Source organism: Nansenia antarctica, assembly GCF_963989245.1.
Source record: "Nansenia antarctica genome assembly, chromosome: 14".
In the NCBI taxonomy this organism is placed as follows: domain Eukaryota; kingdom Metazoa; phylum Chordata; class Actinopteri; order Argentiniformes; family Microstomatidae; genus Nansenia; species Nansenia antarctica.
Window position 1 is genome coordinate 16,378,680 of NC_137684.1, and position 12,500 is coordinate 16,391,179.

Here is a 12,500-nt window from a genome sequence, read left to right on the forward strand (position 1 = left end):
ACAACAACAGGCCCCTTTCTTTGATGCCGTAAGGCCCGCGGACTCTCTTCCCCCGCGGTTCAAAGCCCAGATGAAGCCCAGATGAAGCCCTCTGCAGCTCTGCAGCTCTGGAGCTCTGGAGCCTCCACGCCTCCTGGTATAGTGGATGGGTCCCTGGGCAGTTCTTAACATTCCAACACGCCTCTTATCATTCACTTCCTCCACTTTCCTATCGAAAGAACCGAACCCCCGAAATTTACAGCGTTCCAGCCATTAAAAAAATGAACAATACGCCGTTCCAGATGTTTACCAACACGAGGGGTTCAGGACTGGGAGGACAGCATGGAGGGAACAGCGAGGAGGGAACAGCGAGGAGGGAACAGTGAGGAGAGAACAGTGAGGAGGGAACAGTGAGGAGAGAACAGTGAGGAGAGAACAGTGAGGAGGGAACAGTGAAGAGAGAACAGTGAAGAGAGAACAGTGAGGAGGGAACAGTGAGGAGGGAACAGTGAGGAGGGAACAGTGAGGAGGGAACAGTGAGGAGAGAACAGTGAGGAGGGAACAGTGAGGAGAGAACAGTGAGGAGGGAACAGTGAGGAGGGAACAGTGAGGAGAGAACAGTGAGGAGAGAACAGTGAGGAGAGAACAGCGAGGAGAGAACAGTGAGGAGGGAACAGCGAGGAGGGAACAGCGAGGAGAGAACAGCGAGGAGGGAACAGTGAGGAGGGAACAGTGAGGAGAGAACAGTGAGGAGGGAACAGTGAAGAGAGAACAGTGAGGAGAGAACAGTGAGGAGAGAACAGTGAGGAGGGAACAGTGAAGAGGGAACAGTGAGGAGGGAACAGTGAAGAGGGAACAGTGAGGAGGGAACAGTGAGGAGAGAACAGTGAGGAGGGAACAGTGAAGAGAGAACAGTGAGGAGAGAACAGTGAGGAGGGAACAGTGAGGAGGGAACAGTGAAGAGGGAACAGTGAGGAGGGAACAGTGAGGAGAGAACAGTGAGGAGAGAACAGTGAGGAGAGAACAGTGAAGAGAGAACAGTGAGGAGAGAACAGTGAGGAGAGAACAGTGAAGAGGGAACAGTGAGGAGGGAACAGTGAGGAGAGAACAGCGAGGATAGAACAGTGAAGAGAGAACAGTGAGGAGAGAACAGTGAGGAGGGAACAGCGAGGAGAGAACAGTGAGGAGGGAACAGTGAGGAGGGAACAGTGAAGAGGGAACAGTGAGGAGAGAACAGTGAGGAGGGAACAGTGAGGAGAGAACAGTGAAGAGGGAACAGTGAAGAGAGAACAGTGAAGAGGGAACAGTGAGGAGAGAACAGCGAGGAGAGAACAGTGAAGAGAGAACAGTGAGGAGAGAACAGTGAGGAGAGAACAGTGAGGAGGGAACAGTGAAGAGAGAACAGTGAGGAGAGAACAGTGAGGAGAGAACAGTGAAGAGAGAACAGTGAAGAGAGAACAGTGAGGAGGGAACAGTGAAGAGAGAACAGTAAGGAGAGAACAGTGAGGAGAGAACAGTGAAGAGAGAACAGTGAGGAGAGAACAGTGAGGAGAGAACAGTGAGGAGAGAACAGTGAGGAGAGAACAGTGAGGAGGGAACAGTGAAGAGAGAACAGTGAGGAGAGAACAGTGAGGAGAGAACAGTGAAGAGAGAACAGTGAGGAGAGAACAGTGAGGAGAGAACAGCGAGGAGAGAACAGTGAGGAGGGAACAGCGAGGAGGGAACAGTGAGGAGAGAACAGCGAGGAGAGAACAGCGAGGAGGGAACAGTGAGGAGAGAACAGTGAGGAGAGAACAGTGAGGAGAGAACAGTGAGGAGAGAACAGTGAAGAGAGAACAGTGAGGAGAGAACAGTGAGGAGAGAACAGCGAGGAGAGAACAGTGAGGAGGGAACAGCGAGGAGGGAACAGTGAGGAGAGAACAGCGAGGAGAGAACAGCGAGGAGGGAACAGTGAAGAGAGAACAGCGAGGAGGGAACAGTGAGGAGAGAACAGTGAGGAGGGAACAGTGAGGAGGGAACAGTGAGGAGGGAACAGTGAAGAGAGAACAGCGAGGAGGGAACAGTGAGGAGAGAACAGCGAGGAGGGAACAGTGAAGAGAGAACAGCGAGGAGGGAACAGCGAGGAGAGAACAGTGAGGAGAGAACAGTGAGGAGGGAACAGTGAGGAGGGAACAGTGAGGAGGGAACAGTGAGGAGGGAACAGTGAGGAGGGAACAGTGAGGAGGGAACAGTGAAGAGAGAACAGTGAGGAGGGAACAGTGAAGAGAGAACAGTGAGGAGAGAACAGCGAGGAGGGAACAGTGAAGAGAGAACAGTGAGGAGAGAACAGCGAGGAGGGAACAGTGAAGAGAGAACAGTGAGGAGGGAACAGTGAGGAGGGAACAGCGAGGAGGGAACAGTGAGGAGAGAACAGCGAGGAGAGAACAGTGAGGAGAGAACAGCGAGGAGGGAACCCAGAGACGCTGCTGAGTTATGAAGCAGGTCACGGTGACCCTTGACCTCAGTCGGAGAAGGAAGGTGGAGGACGTTGTTCCCTGAGGTGAGGAGGAGAAGGGAGGACACACACACACACACACACACATACACACGCACATCTGTGTACACACATAGGGGTACGCTCGAGAAGGTCCTCACGCATTTACACACACACGCACGCATGTGCGCACACACATGCATACACACACATATGTAGGTAGGGATGTGTATACACACATCCCACACACACACACACACATATTTTTCACACACACATACACACATACAAAGGTACAAATGTCCTTCATATGCATGTACACCACATACACACAGACACACACACACACACACTGTAGAGGACAACGTGTAAATAGTGTGTGGTTTACCCATGCTGGTCTGTTGAGCGATGGGGTCCTCGTGTTTGAAGGTGTGGTTGGAGAACTGGGGGGTGTGGTGTGTGGGAGTGTGTCCGTAGTTACTCCCGCCATCGAAGGCGCTGTAGCCTGTGAGAGGAAGACAAGAGAGGAAGAGAGAAGAGAAGAGAGGAAGAGAGAAGACAAGACGAGAGGAAAGAGAGAAGAGAAGAGAGAAAGAGAGACTCCGATCAACACTCACATTCTGATTACCGTCAAAGACGAGAGTTGGACATCATTCCCTAGTAGGTAGCAAGCTAGCAAGGAACATCGCTATGAACATCTAACTGCATGTTCAGCACATCACTTGCCGATAGAACATCAACATGCTAAAAATACATAACTACACATAATTAGATGATCACACAGTCCCTTGCACACGTCCTAAAACGTATGTGTGTTTATAAGCCATGTATCACTTACCCAGTAGCCTACAGCAGACTATACAGTGATTCCAATTCACAAATGATAAGCAATTAGTGAACCTGAAACTGTTGTTTGTTATATTGAGTGGGCTCTTCAACACTTTCGTAATATGTAAAAAAACAGAAAACATTGATTAAATCTTGAGAATTGCCGACATGCGGACCTTTTCATCAGACCGTGTCACATATGAACAACCTTATTTTTACTTCAATAAATTAATTTAGGTATTTGGTACTGTTGTATGACCAAACGTATGAACATGATAAAACCTATCGCACTGTAGCTCATCAAATAACATTCAATGCTTTCCTTTGTCTCCTGAATGAGTAGGTAAGTTATACTCCCTCCCTCCCTCCCCGCCCCTCCCTCTCCCTCCCTCCCTCCCTCCCTCCCTCCCTCTCCTCTCCCCCTCTCCCCCTAGTCGTCCCTGTGGAGGGGTGAGAGTGAAAGCGCCCTGAGTGAAAACAAACTGTGGCTGTGACACAGCGGAGGTTCTGACACCAAGTCCACGTCTGAATCATGTACGGGTCTGACCCGGGGTGGGACACTCCCTCGTTAATCACACAGACACACACACACACACACACACACATGCGTGCACACACATACACGCATGTGCGCGCGCACAGACAGACATACAAAAGCACACAGAGACACACACACATGCATGCACACACACACACACACACCATCCTAACGTTCCACCAGCCCCATCAATTACATACCACTGCCACTTTCACCATGGTGGGGGAGGGAGGGTGGAGGGAGTTGAGAGGGGAGGGAGAGGGTGGAGGGGGTGGAGGTGGGAACCTCATTAAAGGTCTGTATTTATCTTCCATTGATCCCTGTCTGAGCAAGGGACTGACCCTAGAGAGATTGACCTTAGAGAGAGACTGACCTTAGAGAGAGATTGACCTTAGAGAGAGACTGACCTTAGAGAGACTGACCCTAGAGAGACTGACCTTAGAGAGACTGACCTTAGAGAGACTGACCTTAGAGAGACTGACCTTAGAGAAACTGACCCTAGAGAGACTGACCCTAGAGAGACTGACCTTAGAGAGACTGACCTTAGAGAGAGACTGACCTTAGAGAGAGACTGACCTTAGAGAGACTGACCTTAGAGAGACTGACCTTAGAGAGACTGACCTTAGAGAGAGACTGGCCCTAGAGAGACTGACCTTAGAGAGACTGACCTTAGAGAGACTGACCCTAGAGAGAGACTGACCTTAGAGAGTCTGACCCTAGAGAGAGACTGACCTTAGAGAGAGACTGACCCTAGAGAGACTGACCTTAGAGAGACTGACCTTAGAGAGACTGACCCTAGAGAGACTGAACCTAGAGAGACACTGACCTTAGAGAGACTGACCTTAGAGAGACTGACAGAGAGACTGACCTTAGAGAGACTGACCTTAGAGAGACTGACCCTAGAGAGACTGACCTTAGAGAGACTGACCTTAGAGAGACTGACCTTAGAGAGACTGACCTTAGAGAGAGACTGACCCTAGAGAGAGACTGACCCTAGAGAGACTGACCTTAGAGAGACTGACCTTAGAGAGACTGACCTTAGAGAGACTGACCTTAGAGAGACTGACTTTAGAGAGACTGACCCTAGAGAGACTGACCTTAGAGAGACTGACCTTAGAGAGACTGACCTTAGATAGACTGACCTTAGAGAGACTGACCCTAGAGAGAGACTGACCTTAGAGAGACTGACCTTAGAGAGAGACTGACCTTAGAGAGACTGACCCTAGAGAGAGACTGACCTTAGAGAGACTGACCCTAGAGAGAGACTGACCTTAGAGAGAGACTGACCCTAGAGAGACTGACCTTAGAGAGACTGACCTTAGAGAGACTGACCTTAGAGAGACTGACCCTAGAGAGAGACTGACCTTAGAGAGAGACTGACCTTAGAGAGAGACTGACCCTAGAGAGACTGACCTTAGAGAGAGACTGACCCTAGAGAGAGACTGACCTTAGAGAGACTGACCCTAGAGAGAGACTGACCTTAGAGAGACTGACCTTAGAGAGAGACTGACCTTAGAGAGACTGACCTTAGAGAGACTGACCCTAGAGAGAGACTGACCTTAGAGAGACTGACCTTAGAGAGAGACTGACCTTAGAGAGAGACTGACCCTAGAGAGACTGACCTTAGAGAGAGACTGACCCTAGAGAGAGACTGACCTTAGAGAGACTGACCCTAGAGAGACTGACCCTAGAGAGAGACTGACCTTAGAGAGACTGACCTTAGAGAGACTGACCCTAGAGAGACTGACCCTAGAGAGAGACTGACCTTAGAGAGAGACTGACCTTAGAGAGAGACTGACCCTAGAGAGACTGACCTTAGAGAGAGACTGACCTTAGAGAGAGACTGACCTTAGAGAGACTGACCCTAGAGAGAGACTGACCTTAGAGAGAGACTGACCCTAGAGAGAGACTGACCTTAGAGAGACTGATCCTAGAGAGACTGACCTTAGAGAGACTGACCTTAGAGAGAGACTGACCTTAGAGAGACTGACCTTAGAGAGACTGACCTTAGAGAGATTGACCTTAGAGAGACTGACCCTAGAGAGACTGACCCTAGAGAGACTGACCTTAGAGAGAGACTGACCTTAGAGAGACTGACCCTAGAGAGACTGACCTTAGAGAGACTGACCTTAGAGAGACTGACCCTAGAGAGAGACTGACCTTAGAGAGACTGACCTTAGAGAGACTGACCTTAGAGTGACTGACCCTAGAGAGACTGACCTTAGAGAGGGACTGACCCTAGAGAGAGACTGACCTTAGAGAGACTGACCTTAGAGAGACTGACCTTAGAGAGACTAACCTTAGAGAGACTGACCCTAGAGAGAGACTGACCTTAGAGAGAGATTGATCTTAGAGAGAGATTGACCTTGGAGAGATTGACCTTTGAGAGAAACTGACCTTTGAGAAACTGACCTTAGAGAGACTGACCCTAGAGAGACTGACCCTAGAGAGATTGACCTTAGAGAGACTGACCTTAGAGAGACTGACCTTAGAGAGACTGACCCTAGAGAGACTGACCTTAGAGAGAGACTGACCCTAGAGAGAGATTGACCTTAGAGAGACTGACCCTAGAGAGATTGACCTTAGAGAGACTGACCTTTGAGATAGACTGACATATAGTATATATAGCATAATTATGTGATTCCCAGAAGCATCATGCCCATTGAATATGAGGGCAGAGATGATGGCCTAGCAGAAAGAAAGAAATATTAAAAGAAACCTTTAAAGCTCTTTTTTGAGTGCAGGCCAGCTACACGTTTTCAAAGTTGACCAGTCAAGTATTCTGATACACTGAATTTGTTGGCAGTACCCCTTCAACATGACCAGCGACATTTGGTGTGGCAGTAGCCTCACTCTGAGAACGGGATAGTCGGTTTTTGCAATGCAGTTCAATGGGACGTGAAGACGCACCAGCTCTATGTAACTCTGAAACAACATGACATTCTTCCGCATGTTTTTCGAACATGCTGTTTCAGTGCAATAGTGAGTATTAAAGCTGTAAAATTATGACGCTTTATTTGAAGGTATTCCTGTGAGGTTCTCACAAACATCTCATCAACTATCATTATATAATTATGTTTTTTAAAAATAATATGTTCATGCTTATAAACTACTGTAACCAAATACAATTATACAATATTATCATTCATTCGAAGGATCTGTAATAAATGAAGAAGCATTGTATTAAATGTTATATGCAATCAATTATGTAATGATACAGCTGTTTTTAACTCTTTGCATTTAAGTGTCACAACAAATGTAATAGTATTTAGATTGAGTCTGCTATTGTTCATTATGACAAAGCCACGCTTTCAAGTAGACATTGTGAAGATGCAAATTTGGAGAAAGCATCTCACCCATGTTTGTTAATAATTTATTACATTGTAAACCATTTGACATTACCCAATCTTCGTTAATAATTTTTTGGGAATTATACAATATAATTTACAGGAGCTTGAATCAGCTTTTGTTTCACATTCTTTCCCCTAGGACACATTTGAGTATCCAACTTCAGAATGCCTGCGAATTCTATCAACAAACAGATCATTCACTCTGTCGCTCAGGTAATATATATGTTCAGGTAAATTTATATTGTTTTATGATCATGACCATGGTGCCTAATCATCTCTCAACTGTCTTTTAACTGTCTTTAACTTTGTATTAACTTGTTTTACATTTCCATGCAAGTAAATCTTTAAATCCATTAAAAAAAATATATATATATATATATAACACATCCTCTTCTATGACAGGGTGTACTACACACACCGACACACATAAAACCTCTCATCACAGCAAAGAGGAATCACAGGAATGAGGAACGGTATCAAACACAAGGTACTGTAGGAGGTCGAAAACGGAGGACGAGTTGTGTTTGATACGATTCCGTATCCGTGCATTACAATGAGCCCGTCCTCTGATTTCTACCTCCACCAACCTCCCCCTTGGCGTTGACGCCCTCTCCTTGTGCTTGGTAACAGTCAACAGAGTTGGGCTTGGATAGGTACCGTGGTAAACTCTCCCCTGGGTGACCCTGTGTGTGTTTGTCTCTGGTGGAGATGACTGGGTGTTAGCCATGGCCTGTCAGCTCATGCCTGGCCAAGCGCAGGAAGACTCTGATAAGCAAAGCTGGAGGTTGGACGAGTCCTTTGATACTGGTGTTATTTCTAATTAATGTTACATTATAGGACTAGAGAGATTAAATGGAGAGGACAAGGTCTGTTGACCCCTTCCACGGACAGGTGCCAGGTCTTGACTAGAGTTCACAGTGAGACCGAGGCATAATAATAATAATATCACCTCTCCCCAAATTTCCAAATCTTGGAATATGAAAATGATATGAGGCCAAAGTAATCACTTTCACCATCGATGAGCTTCAGTTCCTTTTTATTGTTCCAATCCTTCAAGGAATAATTGTTGATAACTGAACTAAATTGATTGTAAGTTGATGTTCGTTTACAGCCAGTTAACATAATTCCTTTTTCTGTCAAATAACTGGGGTGTTTTCTATTTATTTATCTCTATTCATGATTTCATTATTCTGTGTCGGAGAGGACTTATGACCCGGGAGGCTGGGAGATGCCAGGACTTCACGCGTGACTACAGGTCAAAGTGAGACTGAGGAGTCTTATCACTTTCTCTTAATCTTGTTGAGACAATTAAGAAGTCAAGGAGATGTTCCACTGGTCAGCTTTAGTTGTTACGGCTGGATTACTGTATTTTCCTGAGATAATTTTTATGTCCTGTTCTGTAATCGCTGAACATCTTTCTATTCATTTCCTTTTATTTTTATGTGAGTGAAGGCCAAGTTTCTTTGAATATTCAATGTATCATAACTGTATTATGATAAACTTAATTCTAACATAGCAGCCAATTTATCTGAATTTCAGTGAATGAATAAGCATAAAATGTGTTTGGAGATGATAAAGATTTGGCGCACTACATTTATAATAACTGACTGTCTACAGTGGAAAACATACTTTAATAACTAATGTCTTCAGGAGGACTCCTAGAGATTATAACAAACTGTCAGTGACTCAATGTTTATTTAAGGAGATCCAATAATGTTTATCTAATAATGTAATATAATTAGATGATAACAATGCCCTTGGGGACGTAAGCATGAATCATAGCTCTGATTCACTAAAACACCACAGGAAATCCTCAATTGAAACTATATTGAATGCTGAATGTATAATTTGTAAATTATCATTTGACATTAAATATTGTGGCAAAAACATCAATTTACGTATACAGTTCCACATAATAAATCCTGTCAATATCAAAATCCTTCCTTTATCAATTTAGTTTTGTATTATGGTAACTTCTTGTCACGCATGATCACTATAAATGACCTGTGCTTTACTGTTCCAAATAAGCTTTTAAACTAAAACTTGATTGTTTTTCAATCCTGTATTTATTAGACTACGACAGTGAGACTAGCACAATGAAATCAGGATACTTAACAAGCTCATTTAGGATTTATTTGTGAAACTTGAGCTAACCGTGTAAACAGAATACAATGAACTGATGTTTTTGCACAAAATGTAATGTCCTTAATTATTAATGAACTTTAATATGATCATTTGCACCTGAAGTCCATTGGTACGTTTATACAGTCATTACATTATACAAGTATCGTACAAGCATTAACAAAAATATAGTCACAAATCCATACAGTAACATCTTAGAGACAACCAGACCACATATGCAAATAACTGTAAATAAGCTTGAAGCTGCTCTAATTATTCAAAATGTTGCATAATTGCATGTTGAGTATCAAAATGCACTCTGTATACTGTCTTTATACAGTCCTAGTATAATATTTACATATTTGACTACACTCAAGTTGAAACATCTTACCAGGGCATGAAACAGAGGTGCATCTTACCCTGTGGTTATAACACCCTAACCAGGTGAACCTGAGGTGCATGTTACCCTGGGGTTATAACACCCTAACCAGGTGAACCTGAGGTGCATCTTACCCTGGGGTTATAACACCCTAACCAGGTGAACTTGAGGTGCATGTTACCCTGGGGTTATAACACCCAGACCGGGGTAAACAGAGGTGCATCTTACCCTGCGGTTAACACCCTAACCAGGTGAACCTGAGGTGCATGTTACCCTGGGGTTATACCCAGACCGGGGGTAAACAGAGTTGCATCTTACCCTGCGGTTATAACACCCAGACCGGGGTAAACAGAGTTGTATCTTACCCTGGTTTCGGGACGGAGGCTGGGTGTCCATGCAGTTGGTCAGGTAGGGGGTGTTACTGAACATCCTGGCCTGGCTATGGCTGGGAGGGGGCTGGGTCGGCGGCGGAGGGGGGGGCACCCCGTAGGCCCCGTACCTGCAGGCCCCCGTGCCCGTGAACTGTCCCGAGAAGTGCACGGTGAAGGCGCTGAGGCCGCAGTGGGGGTCCTCGTGGGGGTCCCCGGAGCTCCAGCTGGGCTCCTGTTTGATGAACGAGTGGGGGGCCAGCGAGCTGTAGGGGGAGCTGGCGGGGTGGAAGTCCAGGACAGGGGCCCACTGAGGGGCGCTGCTGACGGGGAGGGGGCAGTTGGCGTTGCCCCCCGGCAGGGCGGACACGGGGGGCAGCAGGGTGTTGAGGTCACGCATGTCAGAGCCCATAGTCTCCTGGCGAGGGGGCGCAGAGGGCCACCTGTGGACCAGCTCTGGCTGAACGAGGCCCCAGGCAAGAGAGAGAGGGAGGGAGGGAGGGAGGGAGAGACGCTGGAGACGGAAAGGTTCTTCTTTAGTGTCCGGACTCTGCAGGACTCTGGACCTGGTGGTGGTGGCGGCAGCGGGTTCTTGGGGGGAAACTCAAGTCCAACAACACAGCTTCATGGCGTAGAAGTAGAAAGACAATCGAGTGTGGAAATTCCTCGCCGCGAACAAAAGTGAAACAAAAGAACGTGTCTCTGGTGTTGGTGGTGGTAGTCCATGCAGTGGAGAGAGAGAGAGAGAGAGAGAGAGAGAGAGAGAGAGGGAGAGAGAGAGAGATAGAGGTAGATGAGTCTGTCCAGAGGTCCAACCAGGGAAGAGTTCTCTCAGCTGTGTGAATGGAGGAGAACGAGTGGGCGCGGAGGAGGAGAGGAGCGGAGGAGTGGAGGAGAGGAGGAGAGGAGGAGGAGAGTAGAGGAGAGGAGTCGCCTTCTTTTCCTTAACTGATGCGTCTGTTTTCCTTGGAGTCCACAAACCTCCAATACAGATCCACTCAGAGGCCAGGGGGAGGGGCTAGTGGTCAGATGGGAGGGGCCAGGGGCCCTGGGGAGGGGCCAAGGCTGCTGTGGGAGCAAGAGAGATGAGGACAAGACTGCTTCTGCAAGAGCTTCATTCACTCAGACCACAGCACACTCACTCACTACGCACCTCTGTCTCTGTGTATACTCACACCCTGAAGTGTAGATCTAAATGAGCCCTTTATGAGTGTGTGTGTGGCTATTGTCTTGGCGTTTCATTATTATTGCTTTCAAACATCACATTTAAACAGGCAGTTTAATAAATTGTCCTGTGACAATAATGGTTGATGTACTTATATTTGTTATTCGGCTGTTGCCAACTGCCTTTTGTTTGCCGCAAATAAGATATTTCTGTGGCGTGTGTCTAGAGCCCATTTGCAATAATCAATCGCAAACAACATAGGAGTAATGAGTCAAAACATTTTTTTTAAACATTTATAAATAATGAAAAGCATGCTATTGAAATGATGTGTATATGTGTTAGCCATTTGTAATGTTATAGACACTTCTATAATTATTGAGAGACATATACCACGTTTTCTTTATGTAATTTACTGTAAGAGCACGAGGATATGACCTTTAACTAACGACTTGGTAAGATCAACGTCCTCTTCAGCCGTACACACGTTATTGGCTGGAATGCTTAAAAATACTCTGTTTTTGAAGAAGAAGAAGAAAATAAAATAGGCCTATAGCACGATGGATTGGTCACGCTCTCGCGGCCTGTAAAACCAATTTGGATATGTCTTAATAAAGGTGATTGAATAAACGGCTCTTGAAGTTACTTTTCGATAAGTTAATTATTTTAAAAGAATGTTCTTCTAGTCAGATTAAATGTTTTTGGCTGAAAATATGAATGCACATTGATGATTGTGAATTATCTCATCATTCGATAATTCTGTGACGCTTTGTCAATCGAAAAAGTTGATTTATTTATAAAAGGAAGGAAATAATACAACGTAGTAATAATAATAATAATAATAATAATAATAATAACAATAATTTATAACAATAATTATAATAAAAACAACACCAACAACAATAACAATTCATATTCATAATCATACTTTATAATGTAGTATTTCTCATCTATTTCATGTATCATTCTATTTGGAATAAACTTATAACAGCGCTATTTTTGCTTATAGCTGATGGTGAAATTAGTAATCTCTGCTACCAGACATTATTTTGTTATTCGTGCCTGCACAATTCCGTCCCAACAGCACTGACCTTGGTACGTAAATAGACGGTCACACGTCCGTGATTAACCTATAAATAAAAACTCCAGCAACTTCCTTAGGAAACTGCGTGTTCCACTCAAACTAACTACGCACTGACCAAACCGACGGAAACATAACAGAAGGCAGAAAGCAGTACATCACGTTTGTCAAATACGAGGCTTATCATAAGTGTAATGCACCATACAGAAACGAATGTTGGC

General features: G+C 45.5%; 1 protein-coding gene across 4 annotated transcripts in view; it reads right to left on the reverse strand.

Moving 5' to 3' along the window:
* wt1a (WT1 transcription factor a) overlaps positions 1-10,448 on the reverse strand; it is a gene marked incomplete at both ends in the record, with an annotated part of 27,437 nt that extends 16,989 nt beyond the window's left edge. For 3 of the 4 annotated variants that reach the window (XM_080544898.1, XM_080544897.1, XM_080544896.1), the window contains 2 exons: positions 2,841-2,957; positions 10,034-10,448. In XM_080544898.1, coding sequence (XP_080401024.1) covers positions 2,841-2,957; positions 10,034-10,448 — 532 coding nt within the window. The remainder of the gene's footprint in view (positions 1-2,840; positions 2,958-10,033) is intronic. The other variant, XM_080544899.1, reaches the window with a different exon arrangement.
* Between the last annotated feature and the right edge of the window lie 2,052 nt (positions 10,449-12,500).